Source organism: Prunus dulcis, chromosome 8, assembly GCF_902201215.1.
Source record: "Prunus dulcis chromosome 8, ALMONDv2, whole genome shotgun sequence".
Taxonomy (NCBI): Eukaryota; Viridiplantae; Streptophyta; class Magnoliopsida; order Rosales; family Rosaceae; genus Prunus; species Prunus dulcis.
In genome coordinates this window covers 12,214,681-12,240,887 of record NC_047657.1, presented here as the reverse complement: position 1 = coordinate 12,240,887, position 26,207 = coordinate 12,214,681, and the positions used below count along the sequence as shown (strand labels likewise).

The following is a 26,207-nucleotide window of genomic DNA, read 5'->3' as shown; positions in this document are numbered from 1 at the left end:
ATTCTCCCGACTTGTTAGAATATTTTGCTGTGACGGCGTCGTTTGAGTGATCTTCAACACCCTTTTTTTTTTGGGACGAAATCTTCCACACCCATTAATTAAGGAAGGAACGACATTATAGTTTGACGATTTCCCAAGTAGTTGGTGCTGTTTCCCGACCTGAAAATGCTTTTTATTATTGGAGTGAGATATTAAGAATAATTTTTTAAAAGTTTGATTTATTAAAATTAAAAGCAAAATTTTAAAAATTAAAAAAAAAGAGTTTGGTTTATTTAAACCGCATACATGCACCCATTTGTGAATGGGCTTCTCGATTTTTTATATGTACAAACGTTAGTTATGAAGATTTCTCACACACACGTAATTATGCAAGAATTCTATAGTTAGGGTCTTATATATGATCCTTAGGTGATGTCATATCTCTTAATCATTAGATCAATTTTGTTAGTCATTTGATCAAATTGATTAGTATGATACAACAATTAAGATATAGGACATTACCTAAAGGTCATATATAAAGCTCTCACTGTAAAATGACTCCACAACTATAATACCATAAAAGTTCGAACCTGAAATCTCTAATCTATAAGTCAATTCCCTTTTTTCCCTAGCCTCACTTTTTTTTTTTTTCTTTAAGTTTTTGCTTTTTTGGTTTTGGCCGACTTTGTTTTTGCTTAGAATACACATTTGTTCATCCTCACCTCATATGAGTGAAAGCGGTGTCTCTTTATAAAGTGACTTCTAGTTACGGAGAAAAGAAAAAGTAACTTTCAATTATCTAATCGTGTGGCCAATTAATTAGTTTGACTTTGTTGTGAGAAAAGCTTGTTTGGCCTTTTCATTTAAATGATAAAGGTTTTACAGATGTTAGATATCAAGTGCTTTGATGATGATTTAATGTACTGAAAAATAAATAGGAATAAATAAAATAGTGACGCATTAAAGGTATCCAAAACTTTAAATTTTGTAAGAAAATCATATCATTAGTATCAGTCTCGATCTCTTGGATCATAGAAGTCCAAGAGATTGTGGTCACTCACCGTTGGATATTAATCTAATGGTTCAAAAAAGTTTCTTAAAAGGAATGCAAGAGTGAATGAACCGTTGAATTTACATCTAACGGCGAGTGACCACAAATCTCTTAGACCCATATAGTCCAAGAGATCAGAACTGTTATTAGTATATTCTCAAGCAACGTTTTAGGTGGATTCGAAGAAAGAGTTTAGTACTTTATCTAGAGTTGTTTGACAATCTTAGAACATACATGAATTTTTTAGAGATATTTAGTCATATACTTATTTTTAGCGCTAATGATATAGATAAACCCTACATCATTTAATTTCCATAAATAAACTTATTGAATTTAATTTTGATTATTAAATTATTTTCATATCCTATCGAGTGTTTTGGGTTTTTTTTAATGAGATTTTTGGATTGGTCTTGTTTATGAAATTAATGGCAATTTTGTAATTTATAAGAAATTAAAAGCCTCTATGTTATGTGTACATGGGCTTTTGGTGTATTTCTAAAGTCTATTTTATATATAGTTTTTTTATAATTTAATCTCCTATATTTGGGTGAATCTCCCAATTATTCAATACATTATCAGTTTATAATCAGGGTCGAGGTCCCAAAAATTTTAAAGGCTTGGAACATCATGTATGCGAATGAGATTTTATATTCGAAACATCTTTTGAAGGTTCGCCTTTTGGTGGTAAAAACTCATGCCATGGTTGCACCAAAAGAAGAAACAAGGGTTGGTCTCACTTTGTGCCTTCTTATTATTCACTTATTCTGAATATGTTAGATTCGTTCAAGATAAAGGATATTTTGAAAAGCATTAACTTGTCATTAGACAGTTAATTTTGTTTGTATGTACGGTTAATCTGTCAGTAAAACATTAAGTTACCGATCAATATGCGAGTTTCCTCGGCCGCAGGTGTGGAGCTAGAGCCAACTTTACGCATCGGACGACAGCATAAAATGAATGTGAGATTTGTGTGTTGCTTGGTTTTTCAAAAATGTCTATTTAAAATTTCTCTCTGTTTCTCTTCGACCTATTCAAACATCAAACATAAGGGAAAGTAAATATCTCCTCTTTTCTCTCGAATCTAATATCTTCCATTACCAAGCGTAATGTAAAAGAAGAAAAGGCTGAATATATCTAATAGGAACCGCAAACCCAGCCTTGGGTATCATCTCTGGAACTTAAAACAAAATAATTCTGACGAAATGTAGAAGCAAAATAAGCTACGTTATAAAATGGTTGTCCATAGAAAATGCAACTTCACACTATAAATAGTTCAATGTTGAAAACGGATGTATGGAAATAATTTGTTCAAGACATGAAAGCACTTACAGAGCCAAGTACAACAAAAGAAAACAGTAGAAAATCATAGAATTCAACATCGTTATAGACTAAAAACAATCCTTGCCATACTACATCATATGTGATCCCAGTCATAAATATATGACTAAAATGTAGCAATGGTCCCTGAATTATATCCCAAGTTACAGATTCGGCCTTAATCTCCAAAAATAGCTACATCCTCCCACCAAGTAGATCTCGTGTTACACCACTAGTTCCTTTCCGTCAATTCTGTTTGAGTCTAATTGTATTGCACTAAATGCACAACATCCTGAAAAAAAAATAAAAAAAAATAAAAATAATGAAAGAAGTTTCCTTACCAAACAACCAAGTATGTGCTGAAGCTCCTCTGAAGGCTTTTCTTCATGAGCATCCACATGAACTAGTGTTGGGTGGACAATGGACCAAGGAGATTGCTTGGCCAGCATCATTTGTGAGCCCTCCAACAGCTTCCGAACCACTTGCTCGGGATGAGAACTTAACCGAGCAAGCAATTCAGAAGTTACTTCCTAGAATTGAAGATTGTAATCAGAATGAAATCAAGTCATCCACACTAAACAATAAATAATAATAATAAAAATAACATGTAGGAAACAAACCAAGGAAGAGGCCCTTACCTGCCATGGTTGGTGACAAAGGAACTGTTGAAAGAGCAGGTTCAAGTATATATTTCAACTCCGCTCCATATATGAGAAGAACATGTAGGACATACAATGTAGCCCTCAGAGTATAGCTGCCAGCTTTTTGCTTCAGAGGCTCAAAATCAGAGTCAGCCAAGCCACGATCGCAAATTTTTGCACATGAATACAAAATATACTTTATATAGCCATGAGTTGCATACCCAAAGTGTGACACTCTTCTCCTCCTCAAAGACCACCAAACAACAACCAAATGATGAACTACAGAAATTATGTCAGTTTCATTTAGGCCAAAATTTGCACAAAGAAAGCAGATCTTCAACTGAGAAGCTAGAGGAGCAGAAAGGCAATTGTCACTGCAATCTTCTGCACCAGGTGCCCCAGAAACAGCTTCAATAATATTCACTACTTGCTGCACCAAAGCCATCACAGGGTTGCATTTCTCAGTTCAGCAGAATCAAGAGAGTAGTTCGACTCTCCCTGTTCAGCTCTACAACCCTCGTCATCCTTTATTCTGGACAAGCTGTAAAATCAAAGATTCCACTTTTATGATCTCATCTTCAGTTAGCTAGAATCTCTCAGGCAGAACTTCATGAACAAGGATGGGTAAAAAGGAGCATGAGTGAAGGGTTTTTTCATTTGGGGTTAAGAGAGAGCCCCGGGCCATACTAAAACACCAAGAGGCATAAGAAATCCAGGATTTTCACAAAATTGAGCAGAGATGAGTAGACAATTTTGTATCTGTGCCCACAATTTCCTCAATGATAGGACCCAGAGGTGGTTTAGAGCTTAATCTCTCATCGCCAGATGAGGGCCTTCCTCTTCCAGGAGAAGAGGAATCAGCCATCTCAAAGTCTGACTGCATATCAAGAACAAGATCATCTAGCCTCAAATCTGAATAGTTCTGTTTAAGCCAATTTGAGAGTTTCAAGCATGCCTTGGCCTGATACTCAGCATCAGAAACTATAGACGGTGAAGAAAACCTGCAAGGACACACAAAAGACCAAAGGTTCGTCAAAGCATCTTCAAACTCGTTTTCAGCATGCATTAGCAGGATGCCCTCATACTGCAATTTGAGGTGAGAAAGTCATGGTGGCTTTCCCCAGAGCATCTCAATGTGTAATCTTTGAGATAGTTCAGAGGTTTTCCAACAGTAGGTTTTCGTTGTTTGCGGGTGAAGCCCAACAAATTCATAGAAAGCTTTAGAGTAGCAGGAGAAATTGGGGAAATGGTTTGATAAACTCGCAGAACTTTTAAACAAGTGTTACAATCTTGAAGGACTCTACCCATTTGTGGATGCATAAGTCGGACATATGAACTTAATATTGACTGAAGTTGCCTGGGTTTATCTTGGTTGCCTTTAATCTTGTAAAATTCTTCAAATGCAATGATGCAGTGCGGGTAGCATATGCTGCTGCTTCTTTTAACCTATCAAGCGGCGAAATAGACAATGTTTCCTCCAGCATTGATCTGGCCTTCTGTAATTCATGTGGCATCTTATTTTCCTTCCCCTCATTCTAAAGAAGCATTGCCCTTAAAAGCATCTGCTCACTTCTTTGCAAGGCCAATTTCGGATCAAGTGTGAGCTCACTGCTACTTTTAGGTGTCAAACCAAGGCATGCCCTTGCTGCCTGAAATTCACACTCATCATACCATGCCAAGGAATGAACTGCATTCATTTCATTACCCATTGTTGTCAGAGCACCGCAATAACTCTTCCCAGTATGTTTAGCACGAAGTGTTTGCAACTCTGATAACCAGGATTCTACCGATCATAAACAGAAGTATAACACTCAATGATGCATGCAATGACAAACTGTACACCATCAGAACCCAAGGAACTCAACAACTCCTCAGTCTGTAGCAAGTGAATAAAGTGCGCAGCAGCCTTTCCTATTTACCCCTTCTGCCTGATATACAAGCCCAGTGACCCAAGTAAAGGGTCCCAACGTCCTACTGTTACTGAGGGACCGGTTTTCCTCCACAAGAAAGGGAGAGATTGTCATTGAAACCCATTTTTCCAGGCCAAGTCAAGCCTCTGATTCGTGATTCTTACACAGAGCCAATGCCATGTGTCGTAAAACTCTCAAGATGTCTGCCAAAAACTGCCCCTGATACTATGGAGGTTCTCAATTACTTGTGACCTAGACTTTTCATTCAAAGCTGAAGCCACAAGATTCCTGAACTCCTGTAAATGCAGAGCACAATACTGAATTGTAGCATCATAGCATTGTAGAGCTCCTGCAATGAATTACTCATTTCCTTTCAATGGGAATCAATAGCCCACATAGTTTCCATGGTCGAAGATCCGAGGCCTTCATGTCAGTCAGAAGGTTGAAGAATGTAAAAGCTACGACGTTGGGTCTTCTCCATGTTGGAATAATATGGGACAAAACTATTGTAATCTAACAATTATGGTTACAAGAACTTAAAACTCAACTAATCGGGACGAAGAATAAAAAGGTGTAAAGCATACCTAGAATAGGCCTGGAAAATTCTTGAGATAGGTTGGCTAGTTCAGACCTTAACCAATCATGAGCTTTTTGGGTCCTGAGAGTTGAACTAGGCAAGGCCCGTCCTATCTTGAGCCCCTCCAAAGGTACAACAACAACAACTTACGAGCTCACTAGCGGGCCAATGAGCCTATATGGCCCTACCGCATGAGCCTTTGATAATAAATTAAATGCAATCATGATGAATTTAATGTAATTATAATTACTATTAATTTACTTTTATAAGTATATTAAATGCAATCATTATTATACTAGTTTACTTTTATAAATATTAAATACAATAATAATTAATATTAAATGAGTCACTATTTTCTTTTAAATGTTTTAATTATGTTTGGCGTTCCACTAGTGGTTCTTTTTGTTAATTCAATCAAGGCTTTCATTAAGTTCATAAGTAAACTTGGAAATTCATTTTAAATCTTTTTTTTTTATAACTAAACTAATAAAAAAAAGTTATTAGTTAGGGATAAGATGTGTATTCCAAGATAGAAGTATGTATAGATGCGTCAAACGGGTCCGAGTCTACGGCCCTAACTCACATAAAACGAAGTTGGGCTCATGTCGGGCCACTAAATTAGACGATATAGACCCACGCCAAGCTTGACGTATATATTGCAACAGTAACACCCAACCAATGAACTGGTCAACCAAGCTTCCCAGCATAACTTTGTTTTGTCTTCCATTTAGCGCGATAGGGATCGAACAAACTCATTATGAAGAACTTTTAGGGTTGGGTGATGATACTAATGCAACTATTGGAAGAAACTCATTAGGATTGGGTGATGATACTGATGCAAGAACTTTTAGGTGGAAGATAGACGTGTTGGAATAGAAGATTTTGTTTTTGATGATGAAAGTCAGGCTTGTTATACCAAATCTTAATGAACCACCACACCAAGATCCACCACTCGGACATTCTTCTTCATCCTTACCCTTTCAGGCCACTAATTGTGAAATTATGATGCATAGTGAAAATATTGAACGTCCATTAACCCGGCGAGCAATTACTATGAAAGGATATAATTATATACATCATGTATTGAATGACGATTTTGAGCATTTCCAAGAAAGCTATAGAATGTATCCTAATGTGTCTCGAAAGTTATGCAGTATTATTAGAGAAAAATATATTAGCAGCTTGTAACTTTGATTTGGAATTCATATATGTCCTTAGTGGGTGGGAGGGCTCAGCTCACGATTCAAGAGTACTACAAGATGCTTTAACAAGGAGGAATGGATATAAAGTGCCACAAGGTATTTTTAATTCTTTTTCATTTATAGTTTACATTAGGTCATACATTGGATTTAACATATGTGTAATCTATTATCAGGTAAATTTTTCTTAATAGATTGTTGATTTCCAAATCGACGCCAATTTTTGGCTTCATTTCGAGGTGTTCAATATCATCTCCAAGAGTTTGATGGTTAAGGTCGTGCACCTGCAAATGAAGTTGAGTTGTTCAATCTTTGTCATTCGTCCTTAAGGAATGTCATTGAGAGGATATTTGGTATATTTAAGTCACGATTTACAATTTTCAAGTATGCACCTCCATTCCCATGTACGACACAAACATAAATAGTGTTAGCTTGTGTAGGACTACACAACTTTTTTTGAAAAGAGTGTAGATATGACGAATTTCCTATTGAATTGGAGAAGGAATCTTCTCCATCTTCATCATTACCGGTTAATGAAGGGGATCTTGAACTAGTTTTCCAAACACAAGAACAACAACGACAGAATGCTAATGAATGGAGAGTTGTTATAGCTTTGGATATGTGGAGAGATGCTAGGCACAATGAAAACAATGAGAATCAAGGATAATGAATGAAAGTTAAATATTTTCCTTAAACTTTTCTTTCAAATTTGTAATACATTTGTCACTATATTTCTCATAAATTTTGTTTTTCGTTAATTTTAATTTTTTAATTTTTTATTATTATTTCATGTTGTTCAAGGAAAATATGTTATGAATTTGGGCCTTTATTTCATGTTGTTTAAAATTTTATTTCATGTTGTTCAACTAACATAAGTGTAATCTTGGTACAAATCAAGTATTAGAACATTTGAACATCAGTGCATAATGTTTTATATTTAAATTAACTGAGGTTTGATTGTTTTGTTGTGGCATTCATGCACGCTTGCTTATCTTTTGGAGGACGAAGTTGAATTTTTGTATGCATATCTCATTTTCTCACCTTCTTTTCTGAATACTATTCATGTGGCTGTCAATATTATCGAGATTACCAGTTGGCTATTAATGACTAATTAGTTGTAGGCGTGACTAATTAGTTGGCTCTTAGCATTCGTTTTTTTTTAAAAATGTTAAAGAAATTAGAGAAGTCTGGAATAAAAGCCATACAAATCTTAAGAAAGTTTATTAAAAAAATTATATAGAAATATTCTTAAAGTCTATCAAGTTCTATACGAAATCTAAAGTTCCATCAAGTTCTATGAAATCTAGCACTTAAACAAAATCTTTTTAAACGTAGAATCCTAATTGAATACCACCCCCCAGTAATTGGTGATGCTCGGCAAGCAAGCTGCGCGATCAGCAACACCTTTTTTATTTTTATTTTTTTTGGCTCGGTAGCACCTTGGGCAATGTCATCATCCTCCTTTTAAGTGTGGGCCAAATCTTTAAACCTTTATGTAACTGGGCCTGATCCTCTTCATGACACAGACTGGGCCTAACTCACTCCTAATTTCAAATACTCCTGAAGGCCCCACTCCTTCTGTTTTAAAACTGGGCCCACCCAAAGGTCGAAATAATCTAGGTCTAAACACAATTTCATTGATAAAAGTAATTGGCTGGCTGTTACAAAATATCAACTCACAATACACAACACATTATTGATATTTTATCAGTAATGTGTTTGTGTTACAAAATATCCACAATCCCAAGTTATGTAAATTGGTGCCCAATTCCAAACAACATTTTCCTTTCATTTATTGGCATCAATTTTGTTTTTGTTTTTGTTTTTCTTGTTCGGAAACAATTTTTTTTAGAGAAGAGAAGGGTACTAAATGAGTAGGAAAACAAACCACATATCAAAGATTAATCATTGACTATATATATATATATATATATATTATTTAATTGGTTGAGGTGCATGGACATGTCTTAAATGAATTTTTTTGCTTATATATACAAAATTCTATTATGCAGACATTCAGACGTTATTATCGTGCAGACGTCATGTATTTTATACTATCTCTCTTTGCTTTTCTAGTTATTTACAATAGAATTTACATGATAATAACGTGTGGACATCCGAATCAGAATGTGTATATATATATATATGTCCTTGGCCAAATTGGATGACTTTTTTTAGATTACAAATTTATATGTGGTATTGTATTGTAAACTAGTTCAAATGTAGATAACCGATCTCAACATGCAAATGCAAAGAAGTACAAGAGATAATTAACGATAATCTTATATTTCTTTTAGTCCCTAGTGGACTTGATGGGCTAATCCTTAATAGGACAAAAGAGTGTTTAAGACTTTGGGCACAACTCACATGTCATTGAGAGCGATTTTCAAATGTCAAAATAAACGAGAGGCAGTGGCATTGTGAACGTTAGAATGTTTTCTTTTTTGTTAATTTTTTTTATAAAAATTTTAACACTCTTCCCAATGGGTGCTTGTAATCCTTGTCCGTGATGATGAGCCTATTGACTATGACATATAGTTGACATTGCATAATCTTCAACTTCTGCAAGCAAGCAACTATTATGGATTTTATGCTTACAATACAAAGCAGTGATGTAATCGTAGCCATCTTATTTGATGTATTCTCATGTTCTAGATGATGAGGTTGTTAAAACGTGTCTGTAACAAGTGAAAATTGTATGATTATTATATAGAGTTATACTATAACGGTTCACATGGGATAGTTGATGTATTTTGAAATCTACTTATATTTACGGTTGACAATCATCTATACACGTCCACTGGCGAACCTAGAAATTTTTTAGTGGAAGTACAATATTGACTAAGTATGAAAAATGGTTTTTCAGAATAATCATTTTCTCAAGATAATTTTTGACGGCTTTTATTCCTTACACATCAAATAAGAAAACTTGATTTTATGGGATTTTATTATGAAGTATATATTGACTTAATGAGCCGTCATTTTTAGCATAAATCGTATTTTGCACTAAAATCGATTCTTTATATTTTGATTTGGTGAGAATTTGATTTTTTAGTATTTTTATTTGAATCTAAATGGGGGATACTTCTTTATTTACACTGTAAACTTAAATAAATGGAGTAATATAAAAATAAATGAAAGTAAAAGAACAAAGACGTTTACTTTGAAAATGAAAATAAGATAATATGTACGCCAGTTGAACAAATGGGCAATTTGAAGCACCTACAATGATTTTTCCGGTGAGATGAGAAGCTGCACCTCCTTGCGCCTTAATATGTCCGCCATTGTGCACATCATTTGCTCTATTATACGTATAATTAGTGTTTAAAAAAGGAGTAATGATTTTCTCACTCAAATTTTATTCACTTACATTTCTTTTTTAGTTATAAAATAAAGTGTAAGTGAATGAAATTGGAAATATTCATATTTATCAACTATTTCAAGATAATCTAACAGTAAAGAATGTTTTTTTTCTTTAACAAGGCATCGAGGTTTGTATATTTTATTTGGACGGTTGGCGTGAATAAATAATCCCACCTATATACGCATGTCAAACCGGATAAAATCCTATCATGTTAATGTGATTGTGACAGTATCCCATCCCATCACTGATTGCCAATTGGCAACTAGTTGGAAGTGAAAATATTATTTCACTGGATAAATATTTCACAAGTAATTATTGTGCTAAATCTATTAAACTTATATGTATATAATTTTTTTTTTGGGGATAGGGCAATCTATGTGAGAAAGAAATTCACTTATTAATATGAGTTTTGAGTTTTTTTTTTTTGGTATAAAAAAATGTATAAAGAAATAAAAATATAAAAAGGAACACATTTCATCATATAAATGTGTGCCCCGACATGTTTTGTTGATTTGATGCAAAATGGTCGAAAATCTAAGTGAATAATCCAAGCACTGGAGAAGGAGGTCCCAAAAGTCAACATCTTTACCACTAGTGGGGAAATCTTGTTCGCAAAAAGGACCTCTCCTCTAATTTACCCAAAATCTACAAACGTAAAAGGCTACGTGAAAAATTATAAATTGGAAATAAGACATAATGGTGCCAAAATTCGATAGAAATATTATAATTTATAAAAAGCTATTGACCTTTTTTTTAAACTCTAGTACTATTGAATTTACATTTTATTCTTAAAAAAATTGTATTGAAAATTTACTTGCTCAATAGAGAGTAATAGAACTTGACAAGATGAGCGATTGAGGGAGAGGGGATGTCTGGAGGTTTTGAACATTTGTTCATGTGACTGGAGGTGAAAGGGCTCAACCAACTGAACTATATCCCATTAACAAGATAGTTGGTTTGTTGTGAATACGCGTTCTTTTGACATTTCGCAAATGATCAAAAATATACTAGCCATAGGACTTGTTTACTTGTCAGCTTAAGAGTTTTGCCTGATGACAATGAACGTGGTGCCTAAGTTACCAAATTGGCAACCCAAAATTACATTGTTTTTTTGTATTTTTTTCCAGCCAAAACAAGCAAATCACTGCCGCAGATTAAACCTTGTTTGCCACTAAATCCAACACTATACCCATCTCTCATCTCTGTCAATATTATATATGATCTCAGCTGAGAGCAATGTATGTGGCTGACCTTCTCAAAAATCGCCGTCGTCTGTCAATTTTATAAGCAACATGCCCTTTAAAGCTTCCTAAAGACCTTCAACGAAATAATCCAAAAACAAGAGGCCACGTAATTGGCCGCCCTTATGCATGCACCAAATTAATAATCTCATTTCTTTGTAAGATAATGTATGCTGACAACTTAACGTTCTCAGCTCTGGCCTGCTAAGACATAGATTTAGTTTTTAGAGATGACTTGTTTCTAACTTAAAAAAATACCTAAGGTGAAGACAAACATACTAAAATATGAGAAAATATTGTTTGTGAAAATATTCTATATATTCTTCTTTTTATAATACGCCGTATTTATAATACAAGTAATCATTGTAGGCCAAGGAAAGTAGTAACTCATAATTCTATTCACATTAGAAAATCATAAATAAATAAAATTCAATTACAATTAATATGAGAATCCATAGTGTGCAAGGAAAGTCACAAATTATACCAACAAAACATATCTACAATGACCATACTAAAATCATTAAAAAGAATACAAGCAACACCTTATTGTCTATACAAACCATCGAATTAGTTACATAATCTATTTCTTGAAAATCATACGTATACTTCACTTCATGTGATCTATCCGTACCACATAAATTAAATACTGTGAAAAAATATCCTAATTTTTTAAAAAAACTCAACAGTTTCTGATTGTTACACTATCTGCCACTTATCATGGTCTAAACTAAACAATCTTAATGTGTGCTACATATTAACAATTTCATTGATAAAAGTATTTGGTTAGTATAAAATATCACTTTGCAATACCTAATACATTATTGATATTTTATTCGTATTACAAAATATCCACAATATCCCAAGTATTGTAAGTTGATGGTCAATTCCAAACAACATATTTCCTTTTATTTATTGACATCGATTTTTCTTTCCTTTTTCTAATTCGGAAACAAAAGTTAGTTAAATCCAACAGAGAGAGAGGGAGAGAGAGAGAGGGTACTAAATGAGGGATAACAAACCAAGCAAGGCAAAACCCACCCACACATGGAGATGGACCAGAGAAAATAGAACAATAAATGCTACAGATGGAAGAGTGAGTTGATTTATATATAAAGTTGGCGTCTATGACCAATCTTCTCTCTAGACTCAACTCTAGTCATTTAGTCAATCTTCTCCCACTATCCTCCTTCCCCTCTCTTTCCTCTCATCTTCTCTCCTCTCACTCTTAAACTTCCTATATATCCCAATACTCTCTCACTGTTTCTCTAACCTTAAATCCCCAACCCCCAAAAACCAGAGCTTAAGCTCTTCAGCTCAACCAGTCATGGAGATACAAGTGGCTCACCCAGTGCCCCCTGTGGACTTCAACTTCGACAGCAGCGCCTGCTCATCCCCCTACATGACTGCTCCTTCAAGCCCCACTCGATTTGGCAACTATTTCTTCAGCGCACCCACCAGCCCCACCCGGGCCTCTTCCTTCTACAGCCACTTCAACGACCTCTCCGGCGAAAACGGTCCAAGACTTTCAGCCTCTTCAATCCCTTTCAAGTGGGAAGAGAAGCCCGGAATTCCCAAGTCCAGAGCTACCATTAATGGTGATCATAGTCATCATCTTGAGGAGGATTTTGAGTTTGATTTTAGTGGGCAGTTGGAGAAGGCTTCCTTGCCGGCGGACGAGCTCTTCGACGGCGGCAAGATCCGGCCTCTGAAACCCCCTCCTCGCTTACAAGTTGGGAGCAATGGAGCTGATGAGCCAGGTCCCTCCGGTTTTTCCCCGAGGTCACCGTCTCCAAGAGCGTCGAGACTTTCCCAAGGAAAGAAATTGGTTCAGGGAGTACTATCCCCGCGGCATCACCGAAAGGACCATCAGGCTCATGATGATCCTTTCGCTGCCGCGATGAATGAGACCCGAAAGAACGAGTATGAATACGGAAATCAAGAAGAAAGGCGGGGAAGAGAAAGATCTCCTTCCGTGCGTAAAAAGGGTACCAGATCTTTGTCTCCCCTGCGCGTGTCGGACGTCATGTTCGACATCGAAGAAGACAAGACAGCTTCTTCATCAACAACCAACTCCAACAAGGCCTCCACATCTTCAGCATATTCTTCATTTTTGTCAGCGATCTCGTTCTCTTCATCGAAAGTAAGTAGAAAGTGGAAATTGAAAGATCTTTTGTTGTTTCGAAGCGCATCAGAAGGCCGAGCCACAACTGGAAAAGACCCGTTGAGAAAGTACGCGATGCTGTCACCCAAGAAAAGTAGCAGTAGTATTGCGGAGGATGTGAAGAACTCGAGTTTTCGGTCCACCGACAGCGTGGGGTCAGTGAGCTCGAGGAGGAAAGGGCCGGTTTCGCCTCACGAGTTGCATTACACCGCGAACCGGGCGGTTACGGAGGAGATGAGAAGGAAGACCTTCTTGCCGTACAAGCATGGTCTCTTGGGTTGCTTGGGGTTCAACCCCGGGTTGCATGAGATTTCCAGAGGGGCTTTTGGGTCTTTGACACGTGGTGGAGGGTGCAGATCATGACTCAATCTGTAGCCGTAGATATTTTTTTTTTTGGGTTCAAATTTCTTTGTTGTGGGATGTGGATGTTTGAGTTTTGCTCGTATGGTTGATGATCTTGGTTGGATTATTTGATTGTTGGGGCATATGTGTGGTGTCTCTATCACAAGAAATGGAATCGAATTGTATCAAACATATATATACAAGAGATTAAATTACAAGCGACGTTTTGTGTTTGGTTGGGGAACAATTATGAAACTAATTTTTTTTTCTCTCCTCTCCTTAATCATGTCCAATTACATGTCACTTTGAGTTCATTCATAGAAAATATATCTGTTTTTTCAGTTACAAAAAAAAATATATATATATATCTTATGAGGGCTCTTGGAATGGCAATGAATGATTTACCGACATATATGATATAGGAAAGAGCACCTCTAACGTTATTGAAGAGTATTTGTCTAGTTTGAATTAAAGGGAAGGAAAAAGAAGAAAACAGAAACTAAAGATGTCACCATCCCACTTTCCTTTTTTCATTGTCCATGCCCTTTCACTTTCGATTTGAATGCATGATGCATGAAAACCACCTAATTTTCCTCTTGCAAAACAACACAAAATTAAAGTAGTAAATGCAATTCCTAAGATTTATATAAACATTTACCTTCGTAATAAACTATTAATTGCTAACTCTAACTCTTAGTCCCGTGATATTTTTCTTATCAATATCATAATCATAAGTTAAAAGACGGAACAATATTAACATTATAATTTTGACTAACCCTTCTTTACTTAGGAAAACACTTCCCTTCTTACTATGTCAGTAGAAACTCCTACATTCCTGTCAATAGCAATGTTACATGTGTGCATAAATTTTTCTTTTTATGTATGCGTCAAACTGTGATTCACATAAATGAAAAATATCTCCTTGTAAGGAATGAGTCAAGCAGTCTCCCTTCACTTATAAGCTATTAACATTTGCAAATGATAGGACAATGTGGTAAATCCCAATCTTCTATTTAATAATAAACTTACATAAGAAAATAGATGAAGGACGGTGGATGGATATAAGCAGCACACAGACACATGGGTGGATCAAAAGAAAAAGATTTTCCACACCGTAATCATTGTTGGGATGTGTAATCATTATAGCAGTAATGTTTACAGTGTAAAGTTGTCTAATTCGGTTTTGCCACCAATAATCAAGCAAAAGGTAGAGAATCATTCAATTATTTAAAAATAAAACAAAACTGGTACATAAAAAATCCTTTTCCTTTTCGATATTCCTGTCGAATTTCAACCATAAATTCGTAATCACCACACAACCTGCAATGATGAACAAGGGGGGTTCCTGTTTAATGTGTTAGGCCCATGCATGTGCTTTGCCTAAGCAATCCAACAAAATTAATTAGGTGTCACTAGTGTACTACTGTACTTGAAGTTTCAAACAATGAGAAAATATGATCACTTGTGTAAGAATTTTATATTTCAGCACATAATTTTGGCTACTTTTTCCTTAGAAAGGTTCTAATTGTTAGACTCATATATTTTAAATTTATAAGAATATTGATAAATTAACAAACTTAATTAGACTCAAAAGTTAAGGTTATGAGAATCTTGTCGACTAACTTATAGTTTAATGGTACTGTTCTTTCTAATGCTAGAAAAGGAAGTTCAAATCCCGACTGTCATCTTTTATCGGGAAAAAACTATAAATTCTTTATTAAAAAAACCCTATAATGCAGTACAAGTGATCACTTGTAGTGATGCAACTCCACAAGATCCCTGCACTAATTAACAATTTCTTTTTTTTCTTTCTGCATATTATAGTATTAGGCACAATTTATATATTTGAAGACCGATCCTACATGAGGGTTGAGGAGGAATATTAAAATATAATACAATATAGTATTGGCTCACATCCTAATGGTTACTCATTCACCCTTTACTATATTGGAATCAAGAATTAGATGAAACAATTATGATCATTGGAATTGATTTCTAATTTCTATTTTGAAAATCGTTCTATCTCTTCTCCTTCCTCCCTCGCTCACCTCTTTTCTCTCGATTTAATAATAGAAAAAGAAAAAGATAAGATAAAAACTTTATCAAACGAACTCTAAGCTAGCTAATGTCTCTATCAACCATGCATCACCTAATTATAAGTCAAACAGGATACATATTGTTGGATAGGTGAGCATAAGCCATTAAGCATTTTATGAAAAAGTTCTAAATTTAAATCGTTGATATAATGCGCGCGTGAGTAACTGTCTATATCGTTCTTCATTGTAAAACTCTACTTTTTATAGATTCCCAATGCTCTTGTTGGTTAAAGAAGGGCAACAAGCCATGCATGCATAACCTAGCTTTATTGAAAGAATAGTTTTGTCTATTACGGAGGGAGACCCACATAAAATCCTATAATTATGGTTACTTTGGTTTGCAGAGTGAAAGAAAAAGTGAGGAAAAAGAGGAGCATGGGGTTGATGCGATAATGGGATGCTGCATCATGTACATTATAACCCTAATCTCATATTATATCGGTTGATGATGACAAAAATGATAAATATCTAGATCATGATATGATGATCTTGAAGGTACCAAGTATACATGGTGGTTGGTTGGTGACAATTTTTGTTTATCATCCATGGCCGCATTGCATTATTGTTGCCAATAATTATAGTTATGAATGAAATTTTCCGTTTCTGCTTCGTCATAGTTGGAATTGGTAAGATGGGGCACGACATCTTTGGTAAAAAAAGAGAGGAACTCTTTGGTTTATTTACTCATATATGGTTTTCGTGTCTAAACTGTGCTTCTTTTTATATATATGTTGATATATTATAACTTGGAAAAAAGGACACAGGTTTTGGACTCTGTTGAATTTTTTCTTCGTAGAAAGAAGAAATATTTTACCTTCAAATTCCAAGAGTGAGTGAGCATGGTTGTGGTCAGGTGAAAAGCATTTGGAATGAAGGATAAAGTATTGAACAAAGTTGAAAAGAGTCAAAAGTGACTTTGTGAATGAAGAAGAGAAAAAGAAGCCACCTCTGCTCTGTTGGTTTAGTCCTTTATATTATATAGAAAACGAAAGAAAAAAGGTAATAAGCATGTAACAAAAATGTTTAGCTTATTAAACTGATAAAATGTGATTGGGTATATATATATATACAAACAATTGTCTAAATTAATTTTAATTTTTTTGATTTAAAGAGAGGAAGATTCGAAGCGTATTTATTACTATCATCGACCAATAATGTAAAAACATGAAGCGTGATTGCATTATTGATCGAGTATAGCCAAATTTAAGAAAACCTTGAGGTCCAACGAAGGACAGAGACGTTAAAAAGGAGTTGTAATTGTGAAGTGTCAAGCTCTAACCCCCGCGTTTGATCTGACAGTTTGTGTATGTACTATGAACCAGCAGCCCCAGATGTACAAAGAAAGCCGAACACGGGCTTCGGACCACCTTGTTGACTTAAAGTCCCCAAAACCCCTCAATAGGTTTAGTATTTATTAAGTTATTATTATTTTCATTCCCCTCGTGTTTTTAGTCTTTTTATTCTTGGCCGAAATCTACGACCTTTTCCAAGTCACAGCGACGACCAAGTCACACAGAGAAAATAAAATACCACGTGCGAACAGCAAAGTGGTAGTTGGAACCCTAAATTCCTTCATATATTAAATGGCTATCTCTCTCTCAAGCAATTCAAAGTCTTGTGGTTGAGAAATGTATCTGTATAGAGTTTTATTTATTCATCTTTTGATGTGGTAAAGGGTTTGTGGATCGACATGGGAAATGAGTTGTATGTTCAACAATGGCAGACAGTTCACATTCTGGCATTTATCATGATTTATAGTGAGGACAAACAGAAATGGACACACGTTGCATTCGGAAGGGTTATTGACTCAAGACCCCAATCCCGTCGTCCACGGGTTCTAGCTCCCCAATAACATTGACGTAAAAGTGGTATAACTGAGTTGAAATTTTGTTGAACGTAAAAAGTTCATGCCTCAGTCAAATTACAAGAGAAACATAAATTAGTAATTTTCTGGCCATTAGGTTCTAAGACAATATTCACTTCCTTCTCTGGACATGTAAAGGTGTTGAGAAACAGATGTCTAGAACATCATCTCTTTCCAAGAAATAATGGGCATCACTTGGAAATGTAACAAAAACTCCTTTAAAAATGCCCGAAGCGAAGCCAAAATATTCGAATTAGCTGGGCTGAGACATCTTACATCCCAAGAATGTGAACGTTACGCGATGCTCTCTGATCAAACTGTATTACCAAACTATCAATTTGGACCCCAAGTTCAAACAAGAACACACATTATCAATAACTCAAATTGATGGTTTGCTTGCACGCCTAACAATAGAGCATTTTCAATTAACAACATATTAATGTGGTTCCAAGAGGCACCTGAAAAAAATGAAAAGAGATATATGGTTTAGGAGTTCCGAGTTAAAGACCATAAAACGCAGCAGATTTGACAGTATTGCATTTTTACAACTTTACCAAATGGGTGCTCTACGTAGCCCCATCATAACCTCATAAAATCATGTGCTCAACATCAGAACTCAATAACAAAGACTACGTAGTCATGTACTTGGTATCCGTATTTCATGCTCAGTTACAACATTCATTAATATTTCTATACGCTAAACGTCATACAAGAGCTTAACAAAAACTAACATTTAACTACTACACTACACACCTGCGAGCCAATATCAGCTCATAAATACTTTGTTATGATAACGTTCCTCGTTGAAAAATGAAACTAGAATTACATCGGCCATATTCATATGTTGGAAGTAAAAGAAAAATAGAAGTACTAGAGATATGAGATTACTTTCACCCTAATTGTCCAGCAGTTGCACATTGAAGAAGGCTCAGACACCCATCATTTTGAAGAACCTAATAATTAACATCTTTCATAATGAAACCCACCATTCAATAAGCTCGCAACAAATTGTACAAATTAACATATCAGGTACTGCTACTCACCAAATTTGCAATGCCAGCAAGCAATTTTTGGCAATCGAAATGTAACGCGAGATCACATAACCAACAACTTAGGACCAGCCATTGCATAAAATGAGTTGTTGCATTCAAAAGTCTTCGTGACTTCTGCAAAATAATTCCAATTACATGTATCAAAATACAAGATATATTAATTTAAGTCCATAAACCAGCTTTCCTTTCTAATAACAATATATGGATAAATAATTTTTCCCCATTTAAGTTATGCAGTATGTCATTTTAATTCCTGCAATGATTTCAACATTAAGAAGTTGGATATTTAGAAAATCCACACATCCCACAACATGTGGCTCCAAAATCCAAACTGTGCAATTATCAGTACCCTCAATCCTGAAAAATATCTGCAGACTATGAGATTGCGACACCACTAACTCCATCATTGATTGATAAGCAATAGGACACACTATTGCGTGCTTGTTACCTCATTTATTGGGACACAGTATTGCATGCTCGTTACCTCATTTAACATCTTGCTATCTCATCTATGTCTAGAGTGACTTTGTGAGCCAATTTTTTGAGCCTCTGTGCATCCCTTTTCCCATCCACTTGTCCTACTTGGAAATTTTAATGGCACTTGCCAATCTAATGAAATGACAGCCTGGCATTTCATTACTACTCTTTTACATTCCCCCTCTACAATAACTATACTGTTTCAAAAAATTGGTCGAACATTTTTTCAGTGCCAAAAAGCGAAAAACATCAACTGTGCAACCAACGTTGAGAAGTTTTAAAACTAAAAATTAGAAGAATCATGCACATAATGTATACGCAATGTGATTGGATATAAAAGAAAAAAAAATTGCAGGTATGCCAATGATTCTTCTCACAGTAGGTAAATCAACAATACTGCTGACGAAAGGGTTTCCGACAAAAAGACAATTGCCACCAGGGGTGGAGGTAGGGATGGGTTGATTTGGGGGTAAATAGGTTTTGCACAATTGTAATTTTCGATAGCGTGCCTTATTCCTGAGGCATACACCTCTGGAATATAACGATAGTCTGGCAGATCACTGAACACCTAAACCCCTCAGGCAGTTAGGTCTTGCGACTCTCACCTCCCTATGAGGCTTGCATTAGAAACACCTTTAAAAACACTGACCAAATTAATAAACACGCTAGAATACATCAACAGTATCCTAATTCCCACACCTTTCATCATGAAAATCAGAACATGCAGAGGACCATACTGAATAGAATGACAAGGGAGAGAAGGGGATGGGAGAAAGATTTTAGCTCAATAAAGCAACCACTCAAGGCAGCATACCCAGTAGCATACTTATATGCTGGAAGTTAGACTAAAATAATCGAATAATTAAGAAAGAAGTAAAACTCAAAGCATACCCTTTGTGTTAAGGTCCTTAAGGATATGAACTTGCTTGAGCAGCCAAATCACTGCGGCCGGTAAAGACCAAGTAATGGTTTCTCTCTCTCTTCAACTCTCTTCCTTGCAGCCTCCCTCGCTTTAAGTGCAGCTGCTTCTTGTGCGGATATAGCCCTTGGCTTCTCCTCTTGCCTCTTTCTCTTTCCAACAGAAACCGACGAACGAGCACCTTTAACAGATCTCATAGGGTTTAAAGAAGCTGAGACCACTGGCCCAGGTGGAGGCCCATTTTGAGATTTATCAGCACCTTTGTTTTCTGTAGCTGGTCCTGCCCCTGAAGTTGACCCTGGCCTTTTCAAAATGGATTCTTTATATCCAGCATTTGATAAAAACTGCGGGTTCGCATATGCCTCTTCCTGTGCCACCCACTTTCCTGTTGTGTTTCTTCATGTAAATATACCAACTACAACATATATTCTGAAAGAATTATTAAGCCAACACAATAATTAAAATAGAAGGGCAGTGAGTCAATACCTATAGCGTCAGAATAGTAGAAACCTGAATTCGCATCATAGTAAAAGCCGTTACTTTGATTGTAGTAATAACCAGACGTACTGTTATACTGCCATTCTGTCATCAATCGGAGCTGAATCAGTTTTAATAGTAAATAATGGAGTTGAAATAAGAAATACTCATCAATCACCAAAAAGGCATGCTTCTTCAAATAGCAATAAAGGGCCCATTTATTAACTAACAAATAATATTCATAAACCACCTCCCCGAAAGGCATACTTTTTTGGAATTTAATTTTTGGAAGAATCTGATTTGCTCGGCCAACTACCAAACCGGACAAGTGTGGCAAGAGATCAAACCTGAAAACACATTTCTCGTAACATGTCTAGTTCATTCTAACCCATTTTCAGAACTTACTAGCATAATGTCTTCCTCTCTTGATCAAAATCCCAAATTTGAAAATGCAATTTGGGCTTCTGCTTACTAGAAAAAAGAATTAAAAAGAAGAAGGGGAAAAAGATAATCTTATTAGCCTTGTAATGAACCATGTCTGCCTTTCTTCTTTCTCCATTGTAGACTGCTTTCTTTGGTAAAAGGCTTTATGGCATCATCATATTACGCTTACATCAGCTGTAAGGAACCTAAGTCAGCAGAGTTTTTCAAGCTTAGCGTGGTGAGGGATAAAGTTTATAAACGTAGCCTGATTGTTCTATTGTCTCAACTTAAAAAGAATAAAAAATGTCCTTAATGAGTCGCCCAAGTAGTTGAGCTGTAAGTAAGGTTCTCACCTATTTAACAGCCCTACTCCCACCTACAATATATTTTTGGACTAGAAGCCATATGGCTAAGGTGAATAAACTACACTTTTGACCAGGAAAAAAAAGGCAACAGATTGTCAAAATTAATTTTAGGATGGGGTTCTCCAAAGTGAGTGCAAACAACAATATGTGCTGCAACGTGCTTGAGGTGTAATTATATAGGCTTTATTCCAAAGCTTGCAAGTATGGTGCAGCTCTAACATTGAAACAATGCTGGAAACGCAAATTTCCAGTACTTACTCTCTTGACCATCATCTTCAACATCGAATGCCCGGGCATCTCTAGCCTCCTGAAAGCTTGCCACATCCTTTTGGTAGCTGCGCTTAGCTTTCTGTAAACATTTAGGGAAAATTGCTTATGTCAGTGTCTCATAGGAGAGAAGACTTTCTCTTTCAATAAACCTAAATCTGAAAATTTTGAACAATAAATTGGAATCCATAACAAGATAGAGTGGGGGAAATTTCTGTGCTCAATTTCTTTTTAAATTCCGATTGGCCATTCTAATGTCTTCCGTAAATATAATTAGGCTTGAAATTTTGAATAGTTAACAGTTACTCCTGGGTTGCTAACAAAGTGGCAGTATTGATGAGAACAAGGCAAGGAGTAAATTTAACTGGTGTATTAAATGGGAGAGGAACTACCATCAAAGAATTACAATAATAAACTGAACTTCCATTAGTGGAGTAAATGCACTACTGTTGTAAGCTATTTATAACTTTGAAATGACCTTTGAATACTCACTGCTTCAATTTGCAGAAGGGCACGTTCTGCTTCTTTTTCTTCCTTCTCTTTTGCAACTTTCTCTTTTCGCATATCAGCAAGCTTCTTAGCAACATTATCCTTGTGACGCTGACCAAGCTCATGATTTCTAATGCTAGAAGGGTTGTTTGATATGTAGATTTTGCAGAAGTCACACCATTTGTTGCCCTGGCTAACCCAATACTGCAAATAGAGAAAAAGAAAAAGTTACAAAGACTAATGTAAAAGGCATCAGTCGGAGTCAGCAGACAGGAAAATCACTGAAATCAAAACGAATTGTATGCAAAATTTAAAGAGAAGAAAACTATCTTGCAAAGTAATGAAGATTGAAAAAAAGAGAGTCCTTTTTAGAAGAAAGTCAGAAACTACACTAACACCATGTTTGTGAAAATCAAACAAACTTCCAGAGCAAAAATTGCCTTCTTTCTTTCCCAAATCCCAACAAACGTGCTGGGATCGCATCATGAGCAGCAGAGATTATTTGCTATTAGCATCAAATGGGTCTCAATGGAGCCATAACTATAATCATGGCAAGAACAAGAAGCCCAGTGACATCTTGTCACTTAAGTAGTTGGGTTTAGCTAATTAGTCATGAACCCAGGTCAGGTCTTGAATTTCCATATTCATACACTCATACATACAATGCAATTAAGCCTTTCAAATTATAGAAGAACAAAAAGCAATAAAATCAAGAAAAGCTATTGTTTTTGCAAGTGATTATCAAAATTGAATGAAACTACAGAAGTTCCGGCGGACGATACCTCAGTCATGGTGGCGAATTTGTGGTTCTGATGCTGATGGGAGGCAACCCCAAAATCAGACCGTTAGGGCAAAGATCGGAGCTTTGCAGCTATGAAAACTGTTCGAAGAAATTCTGCGCCCAAAATAAAATTAAAAGGGTATCTCTATCTCGCGGAGCGGACACGGAAACTCGGTTTCCCGGGTTTTGTAACTCCGACGACGTTTTGAGTCGGTCATTATTTTACAGGCCCACTCGGCCAATTATTCTTATTGGGCCTTTACTATTTTTGTAGGAATAGGTATTCATAATTTTTTATTTTCTTCAGACCAGCAAAGTTCTTCTAAGCCTATCGCAGACAAACATGTTTCAGTTATGAGGTCACTAACGTAATTTTAAAGACATTCCTGTCCTGCTTGCGAGTTTTGGTTTCTCAAAATTCAAATCAAAAGGGCAAAACCATAATCCAACGTAGACAATGAATCCAAAAACCAAAAGTTGTCTCTTTTAAGGTTTATTTTGGGTGTGTTTATATACATTAAATGGTATACGATTTCTTTATAGAACTATGTCTAGGAGTGAGTATTTAACTAATTTTCTATAATTGATATTAGCTTATTATATAAATATATTATTTATTAACTTAATTATCGGGTCAGACTGCTCTACTTATGGGCTTAAAAGTTTAGGTCCAAGCTCTACCATGTACATAACATACTGGGTTGAGCTTGACCATAATATCAGACTGGGCCAGTCCATAGCCTAGAAGACTAGTTAGGCTTGGGCTTGCCCACCAAGCTTAGTCCAATTTTGCAAGCCTATCCAGCATCTCCCTTCTCCGTAACCTTGAAAGTGAACAACGCTTTTTTATTTATACAAACGATAGTCTTTTGAGTATAAAATACTATAATCTATACGAAAGGAGATGAAATTATGGTACATAAGGACAGGCACACTTGCCTTGGTCTATTAATCTAAACATGAACCTAAACATAATATCATTGTTAATACAATCATAAATATCAACATTTATAATTGGAGAACAATGCACGACCTAATTAGAGGACGACATCAATTATTATTGAAATTCAGGATGAAAATGCAAAATGGGTTCTGGTTTAAAAAAAAATTGCAAAATGGGTATAAGTTCACTCCGGCCCTTTTTAACCTTTGGCTATGAGCTTCAGCCCAGTCCATTCAAAAAGTCAGCCTGGATTGAGCAGACATAAATATCTGCAATTGGGCTCAAACTCAATAATTCGATCTGACCAAACATGAAAAAAAAGACAAAATTAAAAATTCTCAAACAATGATTTTGCTCAAATTCACCAGTTCAGTTGAAAATGATCTAATTTGACTCCAACTCCGAAGTTCAAAACCCCAATTCTCCATTTCCTATCTTCCTTCTGCAGCAGATCCTCTTCTTTCTTCAGTCCAAGAAGCTTCTGAGAGAACCCAAGAACAGGAGATTAAACACAAACCCTGAACCCAAGAACCAAGAAAAAAGAAAAATGGATGAATCGTTTTTGCTAATGCTCTCAAATCTCCTCCACCTCCACAACTCCATCGACCCAACAACCTCCCTCCTCTCTACCACCACCACCTCCTCCCCCTCCCCCACCTCCTCTTCCTCCTCCTCCACCCCAACCTCTCTCCTCACCTCTTCCTCCGCCGCCCCTCTCCTCTTCTTCACCATCGCCTCCGTCCTCTCCTTCATCGCCACCTCCCGCCCCAAACCTTCCACCGCGACCGCCTCAACCTCCGGCGGCGCCTCCTCCACCACCGCCTCCGCCATGTCCGTCTCCGCCTTCCGAGCCCTCGCCACCGAGCACATCTGGTCCCTCGAAGCCCCTCTCCGCGACGCCCAGTGGCGTTCCCTCTACGGCCTCTCCTACCCCGTCTTCACCACCGTCGTCGAGAAGCTCCGGCCTCACATCGCCCTCTCCAACCTCTCCCTCCCTTCCGACTACGCCGTCGCCATGGTCCTCTCCCGCCTCTCCCATGGCTTCTCCGCGCAAACCCTCGCCTCCCGCTACTCCCTCGACCCTTACCTCGTCTCCAAGATCACCAACATGGTCACCCGCCTCCTCGCCACCAAGCTCTACCCGGAGTTCATCAAGATCCCGGTCTCTCGCCGCAGACTCATCGAGACCACCCAGGCTTTCGAGGAGCTCACATCGCTTCCCAACATGTGTGGCGCCATTGACGGAAGCCCAATCAAGCTCCACAAGCACAACTTGCCTGGAAACTACAAATGCAAATATGGGTACCCTTCGGTTTTGCTTGAAGTTGTGGCTGATCACAAGAAAATCTTCTGGGATGTGTGTGTTAAAGCTCCAGGAGGCACAGACGACGCAACCCATTTTAGAGATAGTCTTTTGTATAATAGGCTGACTTCTGGTGACATTGTTTGGGATAAGGTGATCAATGTGAGGGGTCACCATGTGAGGCCTTACATTGTTGGGGACTGGTGCTATCCCTTGCTGTCTTTTTTGTTGACGCCCTTTTCCCCAAATGGGATGGGAACTCCTGCACAGAACCTGTTCGATGGAATGCTTATGAAGGGAAGGTCTGTTGTGGTTGAAGCAATTGGATTGCTGAAAGGTAGGTGGAAGATTCTGCAGGACCTCAATGTGGGTCTTAATCATGTGCCCCAGACAATTGTTGCTTGTTGTGTGTTGCATAATTTGTGCCAGATTGCGAGAGAGCCTGAACCGGAGCTCTGGAAGGACCCTGATGAGAGTGGGGCGCCACCGAGGGTGCTTGACAGTGAGAAGTCGTTTTACTACTTTGGGGAAAGCTTGAGGCAAGCATTGGCTGATGATTTGCATCAGAGGCTTTCGTCGAGATAGGACACGTTTCCTCAGTGAAGGGATGGCTTCTTAACCCTTCTTTATTTCTATGTAAGGATGTCCTTTTGATTGTTATCTTTATTCTTCCTTTTAGGTGTAGGATGTAGAACTTGGATTAAGCTAATATGTAATGACTGTCATATAGTTGCTGGGACCAACTGACATGGTAATGAAAATCACAAGATTGGTAGAAAAAGTGGAAATTCACTAGTGTTTTATGAATAGCGTTGCATTCTCATCTCTGTATTTAGCAGGGCCTGGTGAGGGGGGGATTAGTAGCCATTGTGGTTTTATGTCGATTTGGAAGGAAATCTGTGTACCTACAATCTTGTACTTCTTAACATTGCAATGTTGCTATTGAAAATTATCATAGTTATGAGAGTA

At 36.8% G+C, this 26,207-nt stretch overlaps 3 protein-coding genes and 1 pseudogene across 5 annotated transcripts; 3 read left to right on the top strand and 1 right to left on the bottom strand.

The window, feature by feature from the left end:
* Window positions 1–6,607: 6,607 nt before the first annotated feature.
* Window positions 6,608–7,341, top strand: LOC117638495 (annotated as a pseudogene).
* A 5,110-nt stretch (window positions 7,342–12,451) lies between these two features.
* On the top strand, window positions 12,452–14,004 carry LOC117637294. The gene has a single exon (XM_034372146.1). The coding sequence runs from the start codon at window positions 12,604–12,606 to the stop codon at window positions 13,801–13,803; it is 1,200 nt and encodes a 399-aa protein (XP_034228037.1). The 5' UTR covers window positions 12,452–12,603; the 3' UTR covers window positions 13,804–14,004.
* Window positions 14,005–17,796: 3,792 nt separating this feature from the next.
* On the bottom strand, window positions 17,797–23,165 carry LOC117638139 (zinc finger protein ZOP1-like). Of its 3 annotated transcripts, none has more exons than XR_004587274.1 (7): window positions 22,994–23,157; window positions 22,215–22,415; window positions 21,714–21,804; window positions 20,677–20,772; window positions 20,163–20,575; window positions 18,786–18,908; window positions 17,797–18,200 (listed from the first exon to the last, which is right to left on the bottom strand). XR_004587274.1 is itself a non-coding variant. In XM_034373247.1 (6 exons), the coding sequence occupies exons 1-5, from the start codon at window positions 23,000–23,002 to the stop codon at window positions 20,211–20,213; spliced, it is 762 nt and encodes a 253-aa protein (XP_034229138.1). In that variant the 5' UTR covers window positions 23,003–23,157; the 3' UTR covers window positions 18,359–18,908; window positions 20,163–20,210. The 3 variants fall into 3 exon arrangements, 1 of the variants encoding a protein (XP_034229138.1); XR_004587275.1 differs by lacking the exon at window positions 17,797–18,200 and adding an exon at window positions 18,267–18,695 and having other exon boundaries at window positions 22,994–23,165; XM_034373247.1 differs by lacking the exon at window positions 17,797–18,200 and having other exon boundaries at window positions 18,359–18,908.
* Window positions 23,166–24,308: 1,143 nt separating this feature from the next.
* On the top strand, window positions 24,309–26,207 carry LOC117612238 (protein ALP1-like). The gene has a single exon (XM_034341003.1). The coding sequence runs from the start codon at window positions 24,483–24,485 to the stop codon at window positions 25,821–25,823; it is 1,341 nt and encodes a 446-aa protein (XP_034196894.1). The 5' UTR covers window positions 24,309–24,482; the 3' UTR covers window positions 25,824–26,207.